The sequence below is a fragment of the Odocoileus virginianus genome, chromosome 1 (genome assembly GCF_023699985.2).
Source record: "Odocoileus virginianus isolate 20LAN1187 ecotype Illinois chromosome 1, Ovbor_1.2, whole genome shotgun sequence".
Classification (NCBI taxonomy): domain Eukaryota; kingdom Metazoa; phylum Chordata; class Mammalia; order Artiodactyla; family Cervidae; genus Odocoileus; species Odocoileus virginianus.
In genome coordinates, this window is record NC_069674.1 from 9,754,197 (window position 1) to 9,781,566 (window position 27,370).

Here is a 27,370-nt window from a genome sequence, read left to right on the forward strand (position 1 = left end):
TTCATTTATAAAAAAATTTCAACTATGTGAGCAACAAATTTCCTCATAATGTAGGTAAATAAACTGACACCCCATAACACACACACACACAAACACACACACACACACACACACACACACACACACAAACACACATAGACACAAATGTGTATCTTTGAGAGAAATACTGAGAATTAGACATGTTTTGCCAAAATGAAAATGGACTCCAAGACCTGGGTGTTCAAAGGTTGTATTTCTTACTCACACACTGTAATTTCCCTTAAAATATGTGAATGGTATTATCTGTATTGTTCAAGACCTAAACTCATTTCATGAATATTTTACTTCCTTATTTATAAATTTAGTAGCACAATTAAAAGATCACTTGTATGAAAACCTCACAGTAAAATATCAACCTCGCAGTAACATATCAACATCTCAGTATTAACAAAAACAAAACAATAAACTGCAAATGTCAAATGATTAAAATTTTTGAGATAAAAATGTGAATACATCTAGTAAGTCAATGGTGGACTACCAACAATTCTACATTCTTCAGACCTTCCTTACCATTTCAAAATTCAGTTCATAAAATACATTATATTTTTCACAGAGTAAAGAAAGTTGGAAAATATTATTTCACACCTATTTCTTCATAGAATTCCCAGAAGAAAAATGCTAAAATGACAGTGTGACATTCATCATCAATTTACAGCTAAAGTTTTACAGTTTTAGAACTTGAGAATGTTTATTCTCTTAGGAGGCTTTTCTTACATTATGCCACACATCTGGCTTTAGTTTCATAATTTACAAGAGATATACTTTTTAAAAAGGAAATTTAACTGAAGAAAATGTAAGCATAAGCTGCAAAAAAATTCTATTAATTTAATTACGATGTTCTTGAAGAAATAGCTTGGTAATCCTTCAGTAATCCTTTAAATAATTATATATTTAGGTAGAATGTGGTTTTTTTCCCTCCCTTAATCTTTATAATTTACTTTTTAATTTCAATTTTACTTATAATTCTTTAATTTAACTGGTAATTATATGACATTAACAAAATGTATCCTTGGTCCTATCTTTGGCAAATTACTAAGTTCGCAACACAAAAAAAAATTATGTTTTTTCCATAAAAAACTCATAATGTTTCTATGAAATTTGAGGCTTTGCTTTAACAAAATTACATATCTATTTCACTTTTCAATTTAAGAAGATCTTTAAATATATTTTAATAGTCAAATTAAGAATAAACAAGAGACTCATATTCTTCTATCAAGTACTGTTTCTTTATGTGTGACAGAAGAGGAAAAAGGAAAAAAATGTGCCAAAAACATTGCAAAAGAAACAAATATCCCACTGTGCCCTTAAAAATGCGTGAAACAGTCCTATCTTCAATGTGGCAGGTAAGTGGGTATTTAAATAGTGCATTACCTTCCCTAGAAGTATATATTAGGCTCTAATAGAATGCTTAAAATTATACTTTTCGAGCAATTTCATGATTGAAAATAGTAACTGATTATTTACCAGTTAGTTCTAAAGATAAGGTTTCCAGGCAAGTCAAAATGCAATATTCACTGTAGACTGCTGAAGTGCATCAGTTCTGTTTTAATGAGACTTGACAAAGGGTGCTCCACGGCAGAAGTCCAAAGAGAAGTTAAAAAATAACTAACATACCTGGATCATCAGTATAGGTCACTGGGCTTATATGTTAAATTTCCCCTATTTCAAGGTTTGAAAGATTTTTGTTTTTCTTCCCCTATAGTAGTCACTTGTAAGTCCCAACATGAGAAATAGCCATGTACTGTTTTCACAAATCACCCAACTTGGTGTGAAAATGTTTCACCTGCTCATTGTGCTCAGACGTATGGCAAGTCACCATGAGCAGTGACCCTATTTTGACATTTCAAGCAAACCACTGCCATGTAACCCAACAAACACCCAACGGTGGAAACCGAACCACTGGATACTGAAGGCAAGTGCTGATTGAGGGGATAAACAGGGGGGAGGCTCTCAACAGTCTCCACCCTCTCCTAAGTTTAGAGAAAGAGCCCAGGTGGGCATTATCAACGTTCCTCGGGAGACTCTGCCTGCAAAAGAACTAAACCAAACCAGACCAAAGAAACTAACAAGTGAACTTACAATTCTGTGAAATGAAATCCCTTGGGACAGCACAACCTGCCCCTCCTTAATACCCCTTCCTGGGAACCATTCTAATGTCCCCTAAACTTTGAAATGCAAGACTTACAGCAAGGGTCCCACTGACCCTAACTTTCCCACTGTAATCAGTTCCTGGCATTCAGCAATATTGAGGGTAACAAGATATAAAATATGTTCATAACAATGCTTTGTGGTCCCTTGTAAGTCAATTACATAGGAAAGACTGACCCTGACTGTTGTTTTTAAATGGAAAAACTCACCATATTGGCATAAATCCCACATAATTTATGGGAGGATATCTAGACTATTGGTAGGCATCCATTATACCCTATATAGTAATTCTTGGTTGTCTACAATGTAAAAATCACACTCAATTAGTATTATGAAGGACACAGAACACCTTGATCAATCTCATTGTTTTTCTATACATCTATTCACATAGAGAAGTATTTCTATATTTATAAAGTTGAAATAATATAAAGTAATAATAATTGCATGTCAGTAGATGAATATGTGCTTTACAAGCATGACATCACTTGGAGTTGTTTGCATACCAGTAAACAATATCTTTATTAAATATTAGAACAAAAAAGTACATATGCACATTTTATCAAATATGAAAAAAATATTCTGACAATTAAGATTAGATTAATTTTGGTAGGATTCTACCAGTTTTAACAGAAAAAGGCATATATTCTTTCTTCCTTTGTGATAATCTGTTTATAATGAACAGATTTACTTAGAAAGCATGATTATCTCTAGTATATTATCAACTACACAGCTACTTTGTTACTATAGTTTTATTTAGCACATCTCTGGAAATTGTGACCTGAAACAAATTACTTCACTTTCTAGGATTTGATCTTCCTAAACTTTGTAATAATATTACTAATATGTAACATTAGTTTACCATTTGCCCTTGGTAAAGCAATTCGTTAAGCATTTTAAATGAATAATACCATTTAAACTTTATAAGAGCCTTGAGATTCTACCCCCAAGCTCCTGATAGAGACAAAAGTAAGACTGAGGTTTGGAAAGACACTCCACTCTGCTTTAACTTTGGAAACGAGAATTACATATTTTTTAAAATTGTAATGGGCCCTAGAGGTAATCTAGTTCAATTCTTTAAAGTTATAAATGTAAAATTAAAATTTAGAGAGATTATAAAACTGAGCAAGACTATCCAACTAACTCACTTACCTATACTTTTTGCATGCTTTATCCCCAAACTATATCATTAACTACAAGTGTACCTTCTATTAACACAAAAAAAAATATTTAATAATGTGACATAATGAATGTACATTTTTTCCAGTTTTCCCCATTTAGGTGTGCTTCTTAATTTCAGAATAGGCGAGAAGGTTGTTATAGCATCCTTCATTACAGATTTCAAGTTCAAAACCTTGCTACTCAACATGCTGTTCACGGACTACTCAGCTTCGGTATCACATGGGAGGGGAGCCTGTTAGAAATGCCGCATCTTAGGTCCCACACCAGGCCAACTACATCCAAGTCTGCCAAGTGGTTCATATGCATCTAAACAGGTAAGAAGTGCTACTTTCTCAAGTTCCTTCTTTTACATCAAATTCTTCAACACCAGCTCCAGTAACGGCCAGTGTGGCCGAGTCCTCAATGCCCAACAAGCACCCATGTATAACCTCGTGCTGGCCAGTATTTTAAGTAAACCAATCATCTGCTTAAAAGCATTTTTTTGCATAGACTAAAATCTAAGATAAAGATTATAACCTGTGATATAGACACTACTTAGGTGTGTTTCAGATACACAGTCATCCAGCACTTGGAGGTTGTGCTTTATTTTATGTCAAAAGTGAAGGCCTTTGATGTATGGTCAACACTGAAAAGTTAAGCTGCAAAGACACTAACAGGATAAAAACATATCAAGTTCTATATTGCCCTCTGTGGAATTGGTGTATTATTCGAATTCTGAAATAACCTTCTTTTAATATTACATTCCTTAAAAACAATTTGTATGGAATCAAATGTAATAAGAATACAAGATACATTTTCTAACAATCTTTTGACTTGCTAGCATTTATGTACACATAGCCTTTATGTAAAATACATACATCTTTAATAAACTCAACCATTATCTTCCCAAAGTATATAGCAATCAACTAAATCTTACTAAAATGAGAAAATTTTTGAAGTATATAGCAGAGTAATGCCAGGGGGAATGTATTCATACTTAAAAATATGAGGCATATTACCATTAATCACATTAAAAATAACTGTAAGTACTCTATTGAGTTAAAATATCAATAAGATACTATTATGTGAAAGTATATCATAATTACATTCAATATTATATACTTCTTCAAAGTCAGCTATAAACAATACATTTTGAAAACATATTATTTAGGAACTTGCCTCTTATTCAATGAATAACTGTTGCTTCAATCATATTCATCCATGTATTAAATCATCAAAGTTATTTCTCTCCTTACCTAAATTCTCTAAGCTAAGTATCATTGAGTTACTGCAAATATTAGTATTGATGTCTCTGAGTCTGGAATGATCTCTCATGTAGACAATATTGTCCAGGAACAAAATAATATTTTTGCATAATGAAACAAATATTCCTTTTGATATTAAAATCATTTAGGCAATACCTACTAACTAGAATGTAATTATAAAAACTGATACACATTTCTGAAAATCATATACATATAACTATATGTTAAAGCACTTAGTTCACTTAACATTTCCACTCCTTCCTCAACTCTGGATGTACTGTTTTTCAACTGTCCTTGATTTCTTTCAAATTTAAATGTGTTTTGTGTCAATATACTAAATAATGAATTTAATTTTCAAAGAGAATGCAGCATTTAACTTCTTTACGCCTAATATCCTGGTGTCCGGTGAGAAAGAACAAGTCATATGATACAAGACACTCATGAATATTTTCTCTTATTGCTCATTTTTATTACCAGACAGATGAAGATCAGTGATTTTTCTTTCACTACTATAACCCAGTTTCCTTCCACCTCAACTTATCTATCTTCCTGTTTGATGGGAGTAGGCAGAAGAAAAGGAGACACACAGGTAATAAAAAACCATGAGCGGTAACTCCGGACTTGCTTTAAATTTCCCGGAGGTAAAAGGAGACTGTTGATCTTTTTCACTCTCTCCTTTGTCCTTCTGTTTCTATAAATTAAATGATAAGTCCACCTCTTTTTGCTGAAAAGAGTATTCAAAATTTGAGGAAGGGAAGGAGCAAATATTTTCCAAGATGGTTGACGATATCCTAAGGCCAGGAAGTTGGAAATTGAAAAAATAAATATCTAACATACATACTCCACCACTGTCAGATAGAAAATGATAAACGCCATCACCTGGCCTCACTCAGGCTGGCTGCAAGGCAGGGACCAGTCATGGCCTCAGGGCTCACCTGAGTCACAGAGAAATACTGACATATTCACTAGGAAGTATTGACAGGGTCTCAGAATACGTCTCACAGTATAATTTTCTAGTGACTAACTCTTCCATCAGTTTTATGATCCTATCATTTCAATTCATACCTTAATGTAGCAAAACATAATTGTTAATTTGGCCTGGGCCTTGGCAAAGAAATTACATAGCTTTTAGTATAGGCAAAGTTGCTTATTTAAAAAGTTTAACTGTAAGTTTTTTCTACCTTCATAGTGATTAAAAAACCCTCAGGACAGAGACGCTGTCTCCAAAGTTTCATAATCCCCAGAGCTTACCACAGTGATCTATTTTTAATAGACACTCAGATGTTTCCATTAATAATAAAAACATGTTATAAACAATTTCAGCTAAATGCTGAACCTCCAAAAATCCTGGGCACTGATTTTCAGGGTCTTAAAATAATACCACTGATTTCCCAGTTTTCTAGTTATTTGGATAGTCAAATTCAGAAATGAAAAAAATTGTCAAATTTCTTTTTATACTTTCCATCACATTTCAGAAAACAAGCTTTATACCATCTGCCCATATGGCTGACAAGTTACAGTAAAAATGTTTATGCTTTTGGATATGTTCCTCATGCCCACAAGCTCTCTAATTTGCAAATGTTGTGGGTTTTCAGACACATTTGTGAGTAAGGTAATGGAATACCTACTACACTGTAAAATGGGCTCTCCTAAATAGATTAATTATTTTATACTGCTTGAGTAATTTCTCCCTTTTTAACAAGAGTATACTTTTAAAATAAATGACTTTTAAATACTAACATCACAATGTGTATAGCTCCACTTATATTGCCTCCTATAGCAAATTATAAATTCAATTAATATAGATGATATATGCATGATTTCCTTCAATTAATTCTTTCATTAAGAAAATGAGATATTACCTCCCTTGTTGACCATTTACATGTGGTATTACATGAAAATTAAGTAATATACTGGTCTTACCGTTGCTAATTATTCCAAATGTAAGTGTCAGCTTCCCAACTAAATTATGAAACAAATGTCTGAGACAATTACACATAATTTTGCAATATCTACATAGTCTAGCATTTATAAACATTGTACAATAAATATCAAATGCATTAAAAATAACAAATCATTAAAATTAATCTACCATCATGTGCCACTCACTATACATCTTGTACTTCATCCTTATAGCAAGCCTTTCGTGAAGGTACCATTATTATTTCATCATTTTAAATATCAGAAATCTGGGGCTCAAATTTTAGAAAATTTGTCCATGGTCACTGAGGAACAGAACTAACAACCAAACCCAGCCTTTCTTACATGAAAGTCTGTGTTAATAAGCATTAACAGATACTTTTCCAAAATAATATGTAAATTCTTTAAAAAAAATTCACATGTTCACCAAATTAATGTCAAAACATTTGAGCAGGGGTCCAGTAGAAAAATAATTTTCAGCAATGACTATAGAACATTATGTGACAGTAATCTTTATTTTAGGAGAGTCTAGGATGAGATATCCTTTCATAGTAAAGGATATTATTTCACATATTTAAAGATATTATTTCACATATTTAAGGAATTCAGCTTTGACAATAGAGAATCTTGCCATGGATAATAACAGAGTTATGAACACTGACACAGAGAAGACCCCTTGAATCTAAGATTCATGGGTGTGTGAATAAATGAACAAATACATACATAAATAAATTGCATACATACAGACATAAAACACTCACATAGATTATTCTGATTTTTGTTTACTTCAGTGACGTTCACCTAGCCAAATCTGCTGTTTCAGATTAAAACCAAAATAGATTTCAACTACTTTTCATTCACATAATCAGCTAAAAACTACAAAAAAACAAAGCAAAGCAAAACAGAAACAGATCAAGTTTTCAAAAAAATTTAGAAAATGGCATATCTTTTTAAATGGCAATGAAGAGACACCTTATCCTCACCCACCCTACACCCAAATCTATGCAGAATATTCTCTGTGCAGTAATAGTAATTTATGTAATAGTCTATGTGTAGAAATGTATATGCTTTTTATTCCAGACACCCAACTTGGATGATAGTGTAGCTCATTCATAGAGTGTAAGATGTTCTCTTTCTTTACAAAAAATTAGGTATAATTGACACATAACACTGTATGAGTTTCAGGTGTACAACATAATGGTTAGATATTTGTAAATATTGTGAAACGCTTACCACAACAAATCTAGGTAACCTTCATCACCACAGAGTTACAATTTTTTTTCTTGTAATGAATACTTTAAAATTTTACCCTCTTAGCAACTTTCAAATATGTAATACCATGCTATTAACTATGGTCACCATGTACATCACATCCCCATGATTTATTTATTCTATAACTGGAAGTGTGTACCTTTTGATCTCCCTCACCATTCTGCCTATGCCCACAACTCCCCACCTGGCCACCACCAATCTAGTTTCTGTAACCATGTGTTTGATTGATTAATACAGTGATTTTTAGGTTTCACATATAAGTGAGATCATATAGTATTTCTCTTTCTCTGACTTATCACACTTAGCATAATATCCGTTAGGTCCTATCCTGTGTGGCAAAAAGGCAAGATTTCAGTCTTTTTATGGCTAAGTAATATTCTACTATATATGTGATATACTAATATATCTTCTTTATCCACTCTCCTTTCAATGAACACTCTGGTTGATTCCATATCTTGGTTATTATAAATAATAATGCAGGGCATATGTCTTTTCACATTAGTCTTTTCATTCTCTTCAGGTAAATATCCAGAAGTAAAATTTCTAAATTATACAGTAATACAATTTTTAATTTTTTGAAGAACACTCATCATGTTTTCCATAATAAATGCACAGATTTACACTCCTACCAACAGTGCACAAAGGTTCTCTTTTCTTCGCTTCCTCACCAACACTTTAGTTCTTATCTTTTCGAGAACTATCATCCTAACAGGTGTGAGGGGATAGCTCCTTGTCCTCTTAATTTGCATTTCCCTGATGATTACTGTTACTGAGCATCTTTTCATGTGCTTTCCAGCTCTCTGTCTTCTTCAAGAAAATATTCAGATCCTCTGTCCAGTCTTAATTAGATGATTTGCTTTTTTTGCTCTTGAGCTGCATGAGTTCTTTATATATTTGAATATTAACCCCTTACTGAAAACAGTAGCCCCCCACTAATCTGCAGGGAATACATTCTAAGATTTCAGGTGGATGCCTAAAACCATAGATAGTACCAACCCTATACATACTGTTTTTTCCCTATATATACATACATACCTAAGCTTTAATTTATAAATAAGGCATAGTAACTAATAATAGACAATTATAACAATATACTGTAACAGAGGGTCCGTAACTTTTGCAACTTGAGGTCCAGCATAAAAACCAGCATGTATTTCCTTTTCTTTCGGTACAGTTCTGTACGTAGAGAAGACTCGGTCTTACTGTAGGTCTTGGCAACCTCAGTAACTTGAACACAATCACTGCCACAATCAGCGCTGCAAACTGAAGTCGGGACAGTCAATCTGATATCGAGGCTGGCTATTAAGTATTTCAGGGGGAGGAGGTGTTGGACAAAGGAATGATTCATGTCCTGGGTGGGACAGAGCTGGAAGGCATGAAAGTTCACCAAGCTACTCAGAATGGTGCACTATTTAAAACTTAACCACTTGCTTATTTTGGAATTTTCCATTTAATATTTTCAGATTGCAGCTGACCTCAGTTAAGCCAAACCTTGGAAAGAGAAACCGTGGATAAAGAGGAAATACTGCATAGGACTTTCAAATATTTTCTTCCATTCTAGAGGTTGCCTTTTCACTTTGCTGATGGGTTCCTTGGTTATGACAAATCTTTTTAGTTTGATGTCATCCTACTTCCTTACTTTGCTTCTGGTGTCAGATCTAAAAACTCATCACCAAGACCAAAGTCAAGGAGCTTATGACTTACATTTTCTTGTAGGATTCTTTTAGCTTCAGGTGGCACATTCAAGTCTTTAACTCATTTGGAGTTGATTTTTGTGTACAGTGTAAGATAGTGACCCAGTTTCATCCTTTTGCATACAGCTGTCCAGTTTCCCAAACACCATTTATTGACGAGACTATAATTTCCCCACTGTATATTCTTCTTGTCATAAATTAATTGACTTGGCTGATAGTCAAGTTTATTCATAGATTGTAAGGTTTCTTCAGTTCAGTTCAGTCACTCAGTTGTGTCCAACTCTTCGTGACCCCATGAACTGCAGCACACCAGGCCTCCCTGTCCATCACCAAATATCAGAGTCCACCCAAACCCCTGTCCATCGAGTCGGTGATGCCATCCAACCATCTTATCCTCTGTTGTCCCCTTCTCCTCCTACCCTCAATCTTTCCCAGCATCAGGGTCTTTTCCAATGAGTCAGCTCTTCGCATCAGGTGGCCAAAGTATTGGAGTTTCAGCTTCAACATCAGTCCTTCCAATGAACACCCAGGATTGATCTCCTTTAGGATGGACTGGTTGGATCTCCTTGCAGTCCAAGGGACTCTCAAGAGTCGTCTCAAATGACACAGTTCAAAAGCATCAATTCTTCGGTGCTCAGCTTTCTTTAAAGTCCAACTCTCATATCCATACATGACCATTGGAAAAACCATAGCCTTGTTTCTTAATGCTTATTTTTAACAATATTGGTAAAACATTATTCTCTTACTAAAGATAATACATGCTTATTCTCTATATTTTGTCCAGCAAAAATGTATTTCCTCTCTATTTGTTGATAAAATATCAGGCAGTATTATTTACTCTTGCAAAACTTTATTTTTTCTCATCAGTTTTACAAAAGACTTATTCCAAAGTCATGAGCTACATCCCAATCAGAGGAAGGTCCAAACTTGGCCGATGTGGTGACTGCATAGTTGTTCTCTTCTGCTTGGAACACTTCTCCTCTTCTCTTTCCTTATGTAGTTCCTTCTCATTCTTTAGGTTCCAACTAAAATGTTGTAAGAGAGAGGATCTGGTTAATCACTCACTGATGAACTTGCCTCTGGAGTGACTGAGATGACTGAGCAATTTTAATTGAAATTCTAACATACCTAGTAAATAAAAGAGACTTGAGGTAACTTGCTAAGGTTGAATATTACAAAAAAGGATAGTGAAAACAATTTTGAAATGAGAGATAAAGAAACAAATAAAATGTGTGACTTACAGAAGCATGGGGCTGGAGGAGACTCTCGAGAGTCCCTGGGACAGCACAGAGGTCAAACCAGTCAATCCTAAAGGAAATCAACCCTGAATAGTCCATTGGAAGGACTGACACTGAAAGTGAAGCCCCGATATTTTGGCCACCTGATGCAAACAGCCAATTCACTGGAAAAGACCCTGATGCTGGGAAAGACTGAAGGCAGGAGGAGGAGGGGCAACAGAGGATGAGATGGTTGCATGTCATCACTGACTCAAGTGGTATTACATTATTATTAATCTTTCCCACTAAGATTAGCATGTTCAGCTTATAAACATTCAGTTTATAAGCTGAATTTGTTACATGAAAGATTATTAAGAGTATAACAAATAAAATAATGAGAAATAATTTTAGGTCCAGACCTAGGTCACTAATTTTCCAAAACAAGCTAATCTTCATGCATGTCTCTGAGTAGTTATTTTTTAATTATTCTTCAGGCAATATTGTCACAGGCAACTTCAGCAGGCCAGTAATTCAGCTGCTAGCACAATTTGTCTTTGGCTCTACCATTAGTACATTTGTCATTTGAAAGTTCAATACGTAGAAACAAACACAGTATGAGATGCTCTAAATACTATAATTATAAACATATAAAATGAACAAACAACAGATCTGAAAGCCTCTTACAAAAAGCTCCATTCATGTCAATTTAATAGAAGAATGTGTCATTTTTATTTACAAGATTTGAAATCTCTTTTAAATTCGGATATATTGCTCTAATTTTTTCACATCTAAAAATGTGCAGTAATGATGCATTTTAAATTTCAAAACTTATGTTTTGGGTAATGATATACTTTCTGTAAAACTGAAATGCTTCAGATCACTGTATACAATTATTATGTAACATTAAAACATGTTTCCATGATATGAAGACTACTTGAATTGCAGTAATATTTTCCTAATATACTTTGGGGAAAGAACAGACAATAAACTGAAAATCAAGACTATGTTGCCTTTCAGTTTGGGGAAAAAAAGATGTAAATTAGGCTTTAAAATAACTTTTAATAGTCTGTTACATTTTGTTGTTGTTATTGTTGTGATTCATACAGATGGGTCAGTTTTAAGGCAGTATTTATAAGACAAGAATTATTACTTACAGATAAGCTTTATTGTAACTAATATTATACTAAAATTATACTACTGATTACATTGCATTTAGCTATAGAAATATCAGTAGAACTGATAAAAGAATCTTTACATGTCATTACAATCTAGATATTTGCATAATTTATATATAGGACTCATCTATCAATTCAATTAGATTATATTTATTTGTGTTTACATACCCAGAAATGTTATAGGTCATTTGAGGGATATAAATAAATATAAATCACAATGTTTTCTCTTAATAGCTATATTAATCTTTGATATGTCAATTAGTCATCTACAAAATAGTGACTTAAAATTTAATCAGACTTCATGATATCTGTCTTCAAATACTTTACAGCAATAGACTACAGAGAAGATACTAAGCTGTTATTACCTTAAAGCCCAGCTAGAACTAACGGCATGGATTTATGAAAATGTAGATTGCGTATTAGCATATGGGATAACTTGATAAAAGTAAAACTGTGTAAATGTGAAATCTGTGAGTTTTTAATTTTTTGAGCACCCTTATGCTTTTAGTATTTCAAAATAGAGGTAGCTGTCTAATTTTATATGATAATTCAATGCAACTAGTACAGTGCCATATACGGTAAAAGGTGTATACTGAAGTCTAGCTCTTTTGATACAATGGCACACTTATGTGTATTAATCTAAGAACAAAATGTAGGCTGTGCCCATGCAGACCAGGGGTTAAACAGGAGTCACTTGTATTATCAGCAGGTAGTGCTGGAGAATCATTGTAAAACTTAGAAGTTTTTAAACAGGTTTAGCTGGATGGCAGACTTTGAAAAGGCAAGGCTGGAGGATGTTTTAAGGATGAGGTGCAGCATGTACAAAGTTTCAAATGTAGGGACAAGAAGAGTTAATTCAAAATATAAACACATAGAATGTAAGTGATTATTTTTTGTACTCATCAAAGAATATTCTTGTTGTGTTAAAGATCAAAATGAAATTCACTGAACATCCCACAGCAACTTTGACAATATCAACTAATATGCTGGATAATATACACTAAATATATGCAATTATCAAGTTTCTCTGCAACTACTCTATCATTTACAAGATTTTTTGACAACTTAGGCACTCTCTTTAAAGTACCTGTTAGGCACAATAATTATTTTGTTGACATCTGTCTTCAATTTACATGCAGATTACAGGTATTTCTTTGAAACAGCGTGTTTTGAAAAGGGCATTCACGCTTCTCTTTTAATGAGTCTGACCAACCATATGGCTTAACTGAAATATAGAAAATGCTATAAAATAGAGCCATGTAGCAAAGGGGTTTGAGATGTCATAGCACTGACACAGCATGGTTTCTTTCTTTCCCTTAAAGTGACAGATTAATATTCATGTATAAATAATGGGAGTATCTGTGCTTATCACTGCATGACAAGTGTCAGCAATTTGGGTAATTTCTCACTCTAACATTAGATAATTGAAGATAACTTGTATTATCTGTCATTGGTCTACCCCTTATAAGTCCAAATAACAAAGGAACTGCTTATTATCCTCTTGATATTTTGCCTGCAATTAGACCAAATTGCCACAGGGAGGTGATGGCACCTCCAATCTGCTCCAAAGTTCTCAGGTTTGGGGCATGTATTAGATTTTTCTAATATCAGCATACACAAAATAGGAAAAGGCATTTCAGAAGGAGGGAACAGAAAGTAAGACAGCATAAAAGAAATGTGATTAGAAGCAGCATGTTGTACTGAAGAAGTTGCAAGGTTTGCGGTATGGCAAGGCTCTGGAGGGCAAATGTTGGGTTAGCAGAGAGGACATCAAAGGGACAGACAAGAGCCAGAGAAGTGGAGCACATGAGAAGACTTGCGTTTGGGGAAAGACTTCTGGCATATGTATCGATGGTAAACAAGAGCAGAATGATTAAGAGCAAAGAGACATCCTAGGAGGCTGCTAAGTTAATGCCTGGATGGAAATGCTGGAAATCTTAACTAGAACTGCGGTCACAGGGATGGACAAAGAGGAACAGGTACAAGGGGTATTTAAGCATCAGAACTGACAAATATTTTTGAGACAAATAATTTCCCATAGCCATTAAAGATAAAGAAGTTTCCCTCCTGACAAGACACCCAAGAAAAGTTTTATGATTAATTATCATTTGAAATTCATTCTCAAAACACTGGTTATAGATGACAGAGGTATCAACTTTTAACCTTTAGTAATGTCAATAATATTTGCAGTTCTGGATACAGACCACAAAATTTCCTGAAGACCAGTTTCAAACAGCTTTTATTCCTATCTGACAAAACATTTTAACAAATATTTTCCGTACCTTTAAATAAATAGTTTCACAAGATAGAATTCCATTGTAAAATCAGTTTATTATGAAGAGGTTTAAAACAGAAATAACATTGTTTCCATTAATATCAATCAATGTTATCACTGACATAGAAACATTATGATGACAGGTATTTTTTCCCTATAACTCTACTTAAGCAGATAATTAATCCTTAAAATACTGCCTAGATGCAAGCTGAAACTCAGTTATAGAGAACTGGAAATCAATGACATAATATTTCACCTAGCCAGTGGTGCCATCATTAGGAGCACAGACTGTGTGGACAGATCATACGAGTGGCCTGGAAAGCTGCTTTACTTCTCTGCCTTAGCTTTCTTATCAGCAAGCTGGAGCACTGTTGTATTAAATGAGTTAATACATGAGACCTGGGTTTGATCCCTGAGTTGGGAAGATCCCCTGGAGAAGAGCATGGCGACTCAGTCCTGTATTCTTGCCTGGAGAATCCCCATGGACAGAGGTGCCTGGGGGGCGGCTACAGTCCCCGGGATCACAGACTCAGACATGACTGAGCGACTAAGCACAGCAGAGCAATACATCTAGAGAGTACGGCTTGACCTCAAGTATGCAATCAACAAATATCGGTATTCATGTCAACTGGAAAAAAGATTTAAAGCATCATAATCTCTATTGATGCCTAGAGTTCTGGAAAAGAACACTAACTGATTGGTGCTGAAAAGGCAACTGTTACAAGTTTTTAGAACTCAATCAGGAAACATTTATTAGAGAAATGATATGTAATTGTTGAACAAGCATTCCAGTTTTGACATCAATTCCACACAAACACATTAGAGCATATATAGGAAGGAGGCTGTTTATGTTTGTGGGGCTGTCTAGGTGGCGCTAGTGGTAAAGAACCCACCTTCCAATGCAGGAGATAGCAGAAGCAATGGAAATACCCAATGATGACACACAGATATCTTTGACAGTATTATCTTTGTCAACTGACACAATTAAATGGTTATTCTTACTTCCATACTCCAGATAGCCAACAACACTAGAATCTGCTTTAAACAAGTCAGGAGACACCTACACGCCTATGTTAAGATACTTGAGTAAATCTCACATATACTACAGACATGCAAGATGTATGATGAAATTGTACTCTTGGAGATTTCATCACCACCATTAACAACTTCTTCTACTGTATAAAGCAGACATAAAAGTATTTTTTCCATGTGATAACACTCTGAATATTAGTCATGTGATTTAAGTAACAAGTATAGTTTCTCATTAACAAAAGTCAGCTGAAAAACCTCCAGGGACGATAACCTACATAAGTGAAAAATAAAGTTTTATTTTATAGATCAAATCTGATGAGATTTTATGTGGTTGCCTGGTGGATTGCGTCCAGAAGGATTTGACTTTGTGGCCATATTCAGACTCACTGAGAAAAAATGCCACAATAGGTTAGCAGCACTATCCTGATGATGGCATCAAACTTATATATTATTGTGGCCATGAGTGTGTAGGGAGGGAAAAAAGTCTGGATCACATGTTCTTAAATCAGCTGACATTAAAACCAATAAACTAACAACATATTCATTTAATCATTTGAAAAACTGATATTCATAAATGATTTCCAGATATATTTTTGCTTGAATAAAAAGTGTTTCAAATATAGCACATGCACCCTATAAATTTTGAGCTTAAATTTATTAACAATTAAGTAATTCAATGAAGAAATTATTCATGTGTAATTACCAAATTTTAAACACATTTTATCTCTAAAATATGCTAAAATTTTGCCACATTACATAATTAGGCTGATTTTTTTTCATGTAGTCCTTCTGTTTACATATTTTGCACAATATGTATATCATCTACTGAGTATATGATATGGAAGTAAACATTTGCTTTTATAAGGTTGCTTAATAACTTGATTCCCATTAAGAGATAACTACCTAGTAAAATTGAGTTGAGTGATGCATTTTAATCAATATACAATTTACCTTAGTTCACAGTAACTGTTTGAGTCTGCATGATTTACAAGTAACAATAAGCACCTTCCATTTTAAGAGAATATTCTTACAGGTAAATGTATTCTTTGGCAAAGCATGGTACTATTTCACCCCAGAATAAGTTGTTTTGTTAATTCAGAGCACAGGTACTTACTTCACCTGTGCATTCCTTTTTAAACAATATCATAATTGAATGACTTAGCAGACATTGTTATAGTGGCTAGGAGAAAATTAGGAGTCAAGGCAAAATTTGTCTTTTTATGTACTTTTTTTCAACACAATATATAATGCATAGAAGTGAGCAAATCCTTATTGAATTTAATTAAATTTTCTACAACTTGATTCCAATGTAGGCGCACCACACAAGAAAGAGTCAGGGAGCCTGACTTTATGAAGATTAACCTTCATTCACCATCTTCTATGATACAAACTGATTAGTAAGACTATGCACCCAAGTGGGGGTGAACTGGAAACAGGAAGAAGAACCTTATATATCTTTGGGGATCATTTTTCCTGGTACAAAATATCCTCAGGAACTAGTTGTACCTCCTTCCTAAATATAAAAACATTAAAGAATATGTCACTTTGTATGTTTACAAGAGTATTTCAAACAAATGTGAATCATAAGGAAAATGTTGACTATGGCCCTCGGGAGCTTGCCTGTATTTCTGCAGCATTTTTATAGTATACCAAAAATGTGATCTCTTCAGAAGCAAACTCAGAGCCAATGAATATATCTTTATTTCCAGATTTCCTACTATCAGGGAGGTTTTAAAATCTGGAGTGCAAAAAAAAATTCAGTTACTTCAAGCTGTTATTATGAATAGTCTACCCCAAAAATGAGCTAAGTAAGAGTTTAACAAGCTCTTTTTTTGAAATTTACAATCAAGGAAATCAGTCAAACTTTGTCTTTGTCTTTGTCAAATGTTTCTGTTTCTTTTGTAGAATAACTGATCCAAATCATCCAACTCTTCATGACTGTGCAGTAGGAACACGAATAGGAAGTAACGACCAACTCAAGGCATGTCAAATTCACCTGATGCTTAAATGGACAGCATGGGATTGAATGCAGAGTTACTAAAGTCTACAACCAAGATGTGTGTTTTAAATGGTAATGTTAACCCCAGATAAACAAATGGTTTTCTTTTAAATGTCTCTAAAATAAATATCACTAACAGGACCATGCACATATGAATGAAGGAATGAATAGAGGGGCTTGGAGATCATAGTTACAGTAAGTCAATTCTCCAACTCAACCTCCAGGAGGAAAAACAAGTCTTAAGTCATTGATGGGTTTTAACCATGTTCATATAGTTCAATACTAAATAAGCTTATTACTGGCAATTTTCATATGTTGGGGCTTCATAGGGGACAATAAACATCACTCCTTTCACTGAGTTCTTGATTAAAAATGAAGTCGCAGATGGAGAGCAAATATCACCCTTTACGTAATAAGTGCAGATACAGAAGAAACGTGCTTCACTACATGGCAACCATGGGATGCATTAACATTAATTCTGAAATTAAACAGGCCTTCTACCTATAGGAAGAGCTGAACATCATAAGACTCCTCACATTACCACAGAAATTACTGCAGAGGCATAGCCTACTCTTGCATGTCTTTTAGTAGAACCTACTACACCTTTGTAGGAAACCTGGAAGAAAGAAGGTGGAGGGGCTCAGCTAAACTAGGTCCTTCTCCCAAAGTCACCTAGCAGGTTAAGTCACTCCACATAACCTGGAGTGGGATGAGTGAACAGCAAAGATAGAGGCTAAGAAGGTTATAAGTGCAGTTTTCTCCACATAAAACATTAGGACAGAGAAAGAGGGGGGCACTTCCAAATACCAACAATCTCTTTAGTTGGCCAGAACTAAAACAGGCAGGTTCTAAAGATCCCAGGAGATGGGAAGATGCAGTTTTAACTGATCATTTCATTGAGAAGTATTCTCTTGTATGAGTCTCATTTGAAAAGTTAAAGCCTATACAAAGATCACTTCGTCATTATTCTTACATATTAACATGGAAAAACTAAACACATAATTTCTTCCATGACCAAATAGGAGACGATTATAGAAATATATCTTAGTTTTCGACAACGTACTTATCTTATAATATGTATTTATCTAGAAACACTCAAACATTCAACTTCAGACACTGACTATAAATATAGCATTCCCTTTAGTTCCTTAATGTAGACTTTGAGGCTTAAATTATTATGTACTCTATTGTTTAACTTAGCACACAGTGATAAATGATAAACTAAAACACTCCTCAAATCAATGAGATACGGGAAAACTTTGAAATTACCCATTTGCTTCTTTATTCCATTAAAATCAATCACTACAGAGATAATATACAGAAGTGGTTCTCTACGTGTTTAATATTTTTAAGATAATCACCCATTGGATTTGAAGTAAGAATCTCCCCTTATTCTTCACCACATTTACAACAAATAGAATCTACTTTAAAAAACAGAAGCAAGCCAAGGGGTGGTACACTGAATTCTTTTTATGCTTCAATCATGAAAAGGATACATCAAACAAGCTGACTTACTAGTTCACTTTTAAAGACTTATTAAGATTTTCTCTGGAAGAATTCATAATTAAGGGAAGTGATTTAAAATCTCAGAGAAGTTATAGACCTTGAAATGTCCTGCCAATTAGAATAGCAAAAATATTAGAAATGCGATTTTAAAGTATATATGATGCACATCAAACAACTTTGATGTTATTTGTCTAAAGATGATGTGTTGTATGTTTAAAAGTTTATAACAACTATACTGAATCTGTGGATTGCTTTTTTTACTCACTTTTTCCATTTATTGATGTTAAAAGAGAAAACTTAGACAAAGATCCCCATTTCCTGAACAATGAAATCAGGATCATATATTTATCTCTAATGAGTGAATAATATTTTTCTTTTTATTAGTTTGGATTAAATAAATAATGTACATCCTCTTATCAATCATGAATTTTACTGACCTAAAGCACTTTTTAAATTAAATTCATTTAATTAAGACAAATTTATTACTATGTTCAAGCTCAGTATAACTAACAGTATTTGCTTTAGTATCATGTTTACTTATATATTTTACATTTAATTCAACTATTTAAAAGATACCATTTTAAGGTTGGCATATGAACAAAAGAGAGAAAAAAGACAAATTTACTAACTTTTGATATTGTCTATTTAGGTATTTGAAATAATTGCACATGAAAAGACCTATCTATAAATGTGCAAGCAACTTAAACCCCTTGAGAGATTTGTTAGAAAACATATAAATGCACATATATTTTAGATATAATAAATATATAATATTATGTATATTAAATAATAGTATATCTCTATATGTTATATATCACACTTATTATATAAAATGTATTTAAAGGATTTTAACATATGTATATATAAACATTTACATACATTTGTGCTTATATAAGTAAAAACATGTTTGCTACAAAGTATTTGATCAATTGAACCCACACTTTTCAAATACTACAGTCAGTGAAATTATAGTTCAATGGCTATATAAAACAATGCAAAGCGACTTTTATTAGAAAGAACTGTTTAAGTCAAAATTTAGTATACTTTAAGAATAAACTAAATTCACTAAATGCTAGCTCAAGCTTCTCATCATTTAGAACTGTACTGTCAGGGTCTTTCAAATGTGTTCAAATAAATGCAACTCCCTAAGAGTAAAATATTCAACTTAAACTTTACATATGTGCCCTGTGCATACACATTTACCAGAAGCAAGGCTCTCTGATTCCATTGGCTCAGCAGCAGCTCATTTCCACTATCCGCCAAGAAATTAAAATCCATTTCTACTTAATCCTAGAGATAAGCTTCTTTAAAGTTTATTTTAGTTTAGTTATAAAAAAGGCAGTATTAACAGGAACAGCCTTCATACATACAGTTCAATAATAGGGAAGAAGAAATAAGCCAGAAGCCAAAGTATATCTGAAATGATGCTGTTATGAAATTTTAAAATATTAACTATATCTTCAAAAAATATCCATCATATTAGAAAGTTATTTGGGAACTGTAAGTTTTAGCATAGTCATCATATTTTTTAAATGGGTACCAAATAAAAACATTACTTTTAGATTTTCAGGCTACTTTTTGTCTTGTGATGACCTCTCCTGGTTGAGTTGTTCATTATCTTAGATTCATGTAGTTAACCATTTTTTCTCTCCTTTGGGTGTTTTTAGTATTAAGAATTTAACTCTCAAACTTCTTCAGAGCTGTATATATTATATAAACAAAACTTCTCATTAAGGGTAGAAGTATAGATTTAAAGTACTGAGTATGTGAAGCTCGTTCTGATCAGTAAAATTGAAATCACTCTTATGTTTAATTCATTTCTAGAATGGGGGCAACTCTGAGTTTGGTCCTACAATTTAGATTCAAATGAAAGAAAACGTCATATTAACTAAGCCATTACACAGTTTTTTAAAAAATGAGGAATAAGAGTTAAATAAATAAACCTGAATAATTGAACGTAACTATTACCCATCTTAAAAGTAATGGTCTCTGTTCTTCCCTGTAGCCGAATTCTAAGTTATAAGAACTAAGAATGTATTTCAGAAATGACAGCTTCTTGGTTCTTAAAATATAGTAACCCAAAGACTGCATGTAAGCCATTCTTGACACATGAATTTTTCAGATGGATCCATTATAATTAAAGTATACAGAAAAATAAAATACAGAACTCAGGAAAAACTCTCAATGTGAGGGCCTTGAGTCCGTGAACACAATAAATTTCATGTATAATGAGCTTATTTTCTGAGAAAAGTGGCAACTAGTTCTATATAACCAGACCTTGACATAAAAACTAAAATTTCATCAGAACAGTTTTCTCAGTAGCTAGTTACATATTTATGGAAATATTAATATCAAGCATTAAAGCTGCATGTTATATTTAACTCTATAAAACTGGCATTAAATATTAATAACATATCACATTTTTATGTCTAATCTATTTTGTGAAAAAACTAAAACTTTTTTTTCAAGTTCATTACAAACTTAGATTACCATTTAGTGGCCTCTCTATCTTGAAATGATATGTTGAAATGAAAGAGAATCAAATACTGTAATTGGGAAAATTTGTCAAAACAGTAATTCTGGATCATCATATGATATTATTACTTAGATTTTTTAGCACAACTTATAAAGTCAGTTTTCAATGTTTATTCTTATTAATATTTACACACTGGAATAAGAGCATTAATATTAACAAATGGATGAAGATATTTTAATGAATCCTAGGATCTGATAGAGATACTTCACATATGAATTCTGGAAAACACTAAACTTTTCTTCCTACATGGAAAACACTTATTTTTCAAAATCTAAAATCTCCATGATGATTCTTTAACAACTTATTCATTTTCAGAAACAAGTATTTCTTATGAATATCATCCTAAGATTCCTACAGGCAATCTTTCTAGCGCTTAACTCTTTCTGAACCAAAGTAGCGCTAGTGCGTTTCCTCTCTAGATGCACAATATGCACTTCTAAAGCAATGCAGAAGATGGGCTGGAATCTTCCATTGCTTTCTACTCTTTCTAACCTCACGAACAAATGAACAATCTTCTTCAGAAAAAGCTAGCTAAAACATACAGAGATAAACATACTAAAGAGCATCATTTTTTTTCAGACAACTCTCAAGAAATCTGTTCACTACTGCATTAGAGATATTTGGCATTGCCTGTCCCAAGTTCCAGACTGCGTTACACTCCACTGCCAGGAAATTAAAGCGATTTCAGTTACGATACTAGATTCACTGTGTTCCATTTTAATAAACAAGTACTAAACGGTCATTAACTTGGGGTGGGGGGTGACAAGCTGAAGTCCATAGGTGCCTAATCTGCTCAAAATAAGCTCCTTTCCCACTCTTTCCCACTCCCGAAGCCGTGCTCATTTAAAGTTAAAACCATAAATAAACTTATTTTTGCCACGGTTTCACTTTTCATCTTCCCTGACCTACCTAAGCCCAAGGCAATGAACTCCGTCTACACAAACACACCGAAGTGGAGATAGAACTCCTAAGAAGCCTCACCGACACTGTACCACTCTAACCAAGCGGCCGCCAACCCATCTCCATGACCACAAACAACTTTCGAGAAACATCACCAGCATCAACCACCCTCTCTCTCCCCGCAGCCCGGAGCGCGGGGTTTGGAGTTGTCCCCGGCTGCAGTGGCCTCCAAGTGCGTGACAGACCACACACACACACGCATCAGCAGGGCGAGACCTGCGAAGGCACCTCCTCGGAGTTGGTACCCGGGGCGGGTGGAACATCAATGCGGCACTGAAACTGCTCCAGCGCAGAGCGAGGCGGCGGGAGGGCTACTTACGGGACGTGGCGGGAGCCGTCCAGGCTCTGCAGAAGATGCCGCCGAGCAGCCCGAGCCACAGCGCTGCCCCGCAGCGGGCTCCCCGAGCCCCGGGCATCCTTCGCCTCCCGGCTCGCGGTACTCCAAAGGCTCGCAGCGGAGAGACGCCGACCGTCCGTCCGTCAGTCTCTCGGAGGGCGATGGGCCGTCCTCGGGCACCACGGAAAAAGCCAAGACCCTGCTGCGTCTTTCTTCTTCTGCGCTCACCCGCTCCGGGCTCCAGTCCGGAGCAGCAGGGCGATCGCAGCCTGCCTTTTCCCTCCGCGCGTGTTGTCTCGTCTCTTGCTCTGCGAACCAATGTCAGGGGGAAAGAATTCAAACCGAGAAGGGGAAAAAAAAAAAAAAAAAAAGGAGGCGTTGGGGGGGGGGGGCGGGAGGCGGGGAGAGGAACGGAGGAGGGGACTCCTACCCCGCCCTCTCCTTCTCAGGGAAAAAAAAAAAAAGAAAAATCACCGGGGGCGAGGCGGAAAATCAGAAGAACGGAGGATGCAGGAGACGCGGGGAGTGCGCGCGGGGACGGCGGCGGTGCTGATGCTGCCCCTGCGGGCGAGCGCTCCCCGGCCGGCCGCTGGGCAGCGGGACTCGGAGGGCTTCCCGGGCGCCCGGCAGCTCACATGCAGGGACTGTGTTTGCGCGCACGGAGCACGCAGCCCCGCGGCCACGGGCGGGCGCACGCACGGCCTCAGCGCGGCGCGGCGCGGGGCAGCATCTGCCCCGCGGAGCAGCGGCGGCCGGAGGGCTGGAGACGCCGCCGCCGCCGGCAGCGCCAGGGAAGCGGGGCGGCGGGCGAGGCGGGGGGCGGCGGTGTGTGTTGGGGGGCAAGCCCTCCCCTCTCACTCTCTCGGCGGCTCCAGGCCCCTCCCCGGCTCCTCCTTCACCGCCGCCACCTCCTCCTTACCGTACCCCTCTGGCTGTCACAGCCCTTCTGCCCTGCCCTCTCCTCCCGGGGAAACAGCCGCGAGAAGGAGCCCACGGGCCCCGGTCCATCGGCTGGGGCGGGGGACGTAGAGGGGGGCGCGCGCCTCTTCCCCACCCCGGGCCGGAGGCGGGGCCGAAGTTGGGAATTCGCGGGGTGATCGCAGAACCCGGCTCCAACCCGGGCGCCCCTCGCCTCCCCCCCACCCCACCCCAGCTGCAGGAACCACCAGCCCCTGCGCTCGGGCGCCTTCTCTATGCCGCCTCTGCTCCCCTTCAGACAGGAGATGGTACAGGCTCCGCGAGCTCCGGCCCCCCCAGGGAGCCAGAATCTGGCGTCCGACTGGCAGGTCTTCCGAGTGGTCCTAACACCAAGGGACGGAGCCGAGCATCCCGACAGGAGCAGCGCGGACTGCAGACGCTGCTAATGCAGATGTTTTCAATATGTAATTAATTCCTCCTGGGTACATATGCACACGTACACCCAACCCACGTATACGGCCTGGAGAACTCCATCCGGGCGAACGCGCACACAAACAGACCCAAACAGAAAACTGAAACAAGCGTGCAGAAGGATAACTACTTCAGGGTGTCGGATGCGTTGCAAGTACTGAGAATTGCGAATATCTGGGGAGACCCAGATTTTCTGCTCACATTCAGATCGTTTCAGTAATAAATCTCAGGCTCTTCTCCCAAGCTCACACCTCTCCACACCCCATCCTCCATACAGTTTGCTTCCAGCCAGTCTACAAATAGTACTGGGATGCTTATGTCTCTGCAGAACCAATGCTTTCACTGACTTTACTGACACCGTTAAGAATTATTGGTCATCTAACTATCTAACGATGTTTAGGGAGGAAAAAAGAGGAGGAACCATGTCTTTGGGTGTTACGCAATGAATAAGCATTCGCCTTTCAAGATAAATAAAAAATTTTATGGAGACTTGGCTACTCCTGGAATAGACTCTGAGTTTAATATTATGGTTAGGTCTCAGAAAGGTCCACTGTAAACAGTACAGTGTGTTCGCTGCATAATTAGTATGGTGGTAATGGGGCTGATTCAGCATTCTTTATTAGAGCTTTGTTTCTTATTGATTTAAAGGGATGTTTTTGTCCTAGTAAGAACTGCAGATTGGGTACAATCTGGGAAATGAAGACACACAACAGATGACAAACATGGGAAACTGCATCCTCATGCTGTAAACTCGCCTCATATAAAGTGATACAGGAAAGGCATTCTTACGGATTATAAAATGCTCCTTTTCTGTTTTAATTTCCAGACTGTCAGACTTCAGTGAACACTTGCAAAGATGCTGTAGTAGAGAACTGTTGTCAATCATTTGTAAGAACCCAAAGAAACCCATCATAGGGAAAAAAACATGAGGAAGCACAACTTTTCAGAAGTCAGTTTTTAAACAATGTATGTCTATTTTAGCTGTTGCACTAAATGCCACTGAAGTCGTGTTCAAGTGTTTTAACAGAAGACTAGAAGTGAAAACAGTTGAAAATATTGCCATTTCAGTATCTCAGTGGATGCTATTCAGTGGGCATCTATCTCAGGCAGGTTTGAACTGAATCCGTTTCTTAAGGTACTGATTTTAAAAAGCTGGCTGTAGATTTCTACTTAATTGCTTTGTAATAGAAAATAGCATACCTGGGGGTATCTTTATCCTCCAAAAAGCATTCTGACCAGTTTGAAAGCATTTCTCTCAAGGAGTAGAAGCAAACAAAATAAAACCTTTTTTAATGACATACAGGTAACCCTGAACCACCACTGTGCTGTATGTTTCATGTCCGAGTGAGCTAAGAACCTGCCTTCATTGATGCTCAATGAACTTCACCATGTTTGAAAGTTAACAATGTCACATTCTTTGTAATGCAACTACTTTTGCTTCAAATTTCTGTTAACTTGATCTGGACATTGGGATTCATAATTATACTTAAAGAAATAAGACTTTAATAGTTTTGGGATCAGACACTCTTTAGATTCGAAAGCTACCTTCTCCACATCAGTTCATCTTTTGAATTGTTAGATATTAACATTAAGAAGTTTCTTATTGACTTCGATTAAAACTATTAATGAGAAGGTAGGAACTACTAAGCCTGTTTGGCCTGGTCAGCCTTCAAGAACCTGTAAAACTGACAAGCCAAACAGTAGATTCAGGATAGTTCCACCAGAAGGCAATTAGATATGGTAAACATGGACTGTCTTATATGCATTACATTGCCTTTGCAAATAAAGATAGTATATAATCAAACAAAATGTCTCTTCTGTTTGATATAAGGTCAAAGTTTGAGAAGAATAAAACTAAATAGGCCAAACCATCAGCAAGAAAAAACATGGAGAAGAAAGAAGATGGTCAAAGGGCATTATTTTGGAAGTAAAGTAATATAGAGTATGAAATGATCGATGATCCCTGTTTCCTATTGCCGAAGTCCTCTTTTCTTCTTCCACAGAAATTATTAGGCTCATTTTATACTAACATGACCCATAACTGGAACAAGTTATTGCTTCACAAGCAATATATTTATTATTCATATATGTCTTATTATTTTTTGAGTTTCTACTATTATGGATATTGTATTAGATACTGTGATTTTACCTCTGAGTAAGCAGATAACACTTTGTCCTCAAAGTTGGTAACTGTAATCCATGGGATTGCAAAGAGTTAGGCACGACTGAGTATACACGCACACACCTAAAGTGACTGTTGAATGAAACAGTGAAAAAATTCAGGACTTTTCAATAAGTAGAGAAACAATTGACATATTTCTAGGTGTGGCCTTTGGAGTTGTACATCTGTGCCCAGAAATCAGTCAATTCTCCCAGAAAAATGTGTCTCACTTACCACTCTGATGGTATACTCCAAGAATTGAGTATATGGATATATATGCTTAGTCTGGGATGCATTTTCTAGTAAGGATGAACGGAATGAGGTCAAGTCTTATAGGAAAGCCTCTGGTGTACAGAAAATCACCTGGAGTCTGGGCCTTTGGCAGTGCTAATTGGCCTTAGGCACAGTGAGATACTTCCCATCATAATCAAATATTAATTGCAAGAAAGCCTGTTTGAGGAAAATAGCATAAACTAAAAGTAGCTTTCAAATTTCCAGTCTATTTTAAAGGTCTCAGAGAAATGTGTGACAGCTAGTGTTATTTGGATTACACTCTCTGAAGATATTGGTTTAGGAAACAATTCATGTTTAATGATTTATTATTTTAATATTAATGGAAAGTTGTGAAAAGTTGGTCTTAATGTATGTTTAAAACATTTTTGCAATCAATGATCAGGGTTAGGAAACTGGGAGGAAAATGACTAAACCAATAAGTAATATTTAGAATATAAGATCTGATCTTAATCTTTACTGCATTCTTCACTTTCTGGACACTAGCTTTCATTTGATTATGGTCTATGTATGAATCACATAACCTAGAATAAATATTCTTCCAGAATTGCAATTAAACATTACCTTTTTCTATGGCATTTTAGTACTTTAGCTCTGACAAATCCAACTCAGAGTTTATGTAGTGGTTACTTTAAAAAATCTACCATTACTTGATGATCTCACAGTTTAAGGAAAATATAATTTCAAATGAGCATCCCCAGAAAAATGCCATAACTTTGAAAAGTAAAATGCAATATTTACTTTCAGACCAGAGTTACTGAATACAGGACATGAAGAAAAATACATATGCTTTGAATATCAAATTGTATGGTCATTTCTTATTAATAGTATGGATTTAAAGAAGGAAGGTGAAAGCTCTTAAAATTGACATATGTTTTTATTGTCTTATCATTTCTCTTTAAAGTGTTGTGATGTCAAAGCTAACCATGATTATAGAGAAGAGGAGAGTCAAAAAAAAAGAGAATGAGCAAAAGAGAGAGAGAGGAGAAGAGTTAC

At 35.9% G+C, this 27,370-nt stretch overlaps 1 protein-coding gene across 1 annotated transcript in view; it reads right to left on the reverse strand.

Annotated features, from left to right (window-relative positions):
• The window catches only part of CNTNAP2 (contactin associated protein 2), a 2,220,467-nt gene extending 2,196,797 nt beyond the window's left edge, over positions 1-23,670 (reverse strand). Inside the window, exons 1-2 of the mRNA XM_070460949.1 lie at positions 23,453-23,670; positions 22,516-22,841 (exon numbers count right to left, since the gene is read on the reverse strand). Of these exons, the coding sequence (XP_070317050.1) occupies positions 22,516-22,841; positions 23,453-23,541 (415 nt within the window). The 5' untranslated portion in view covers positions 23,542-23,670. The remainder of the gene's footprint in view (positions 1-22,515; positions 22,842-23,452) is intronic.
• Between the last annotated feature and the right edge of the window lie 3,700 nt (positions 23,671-27,370).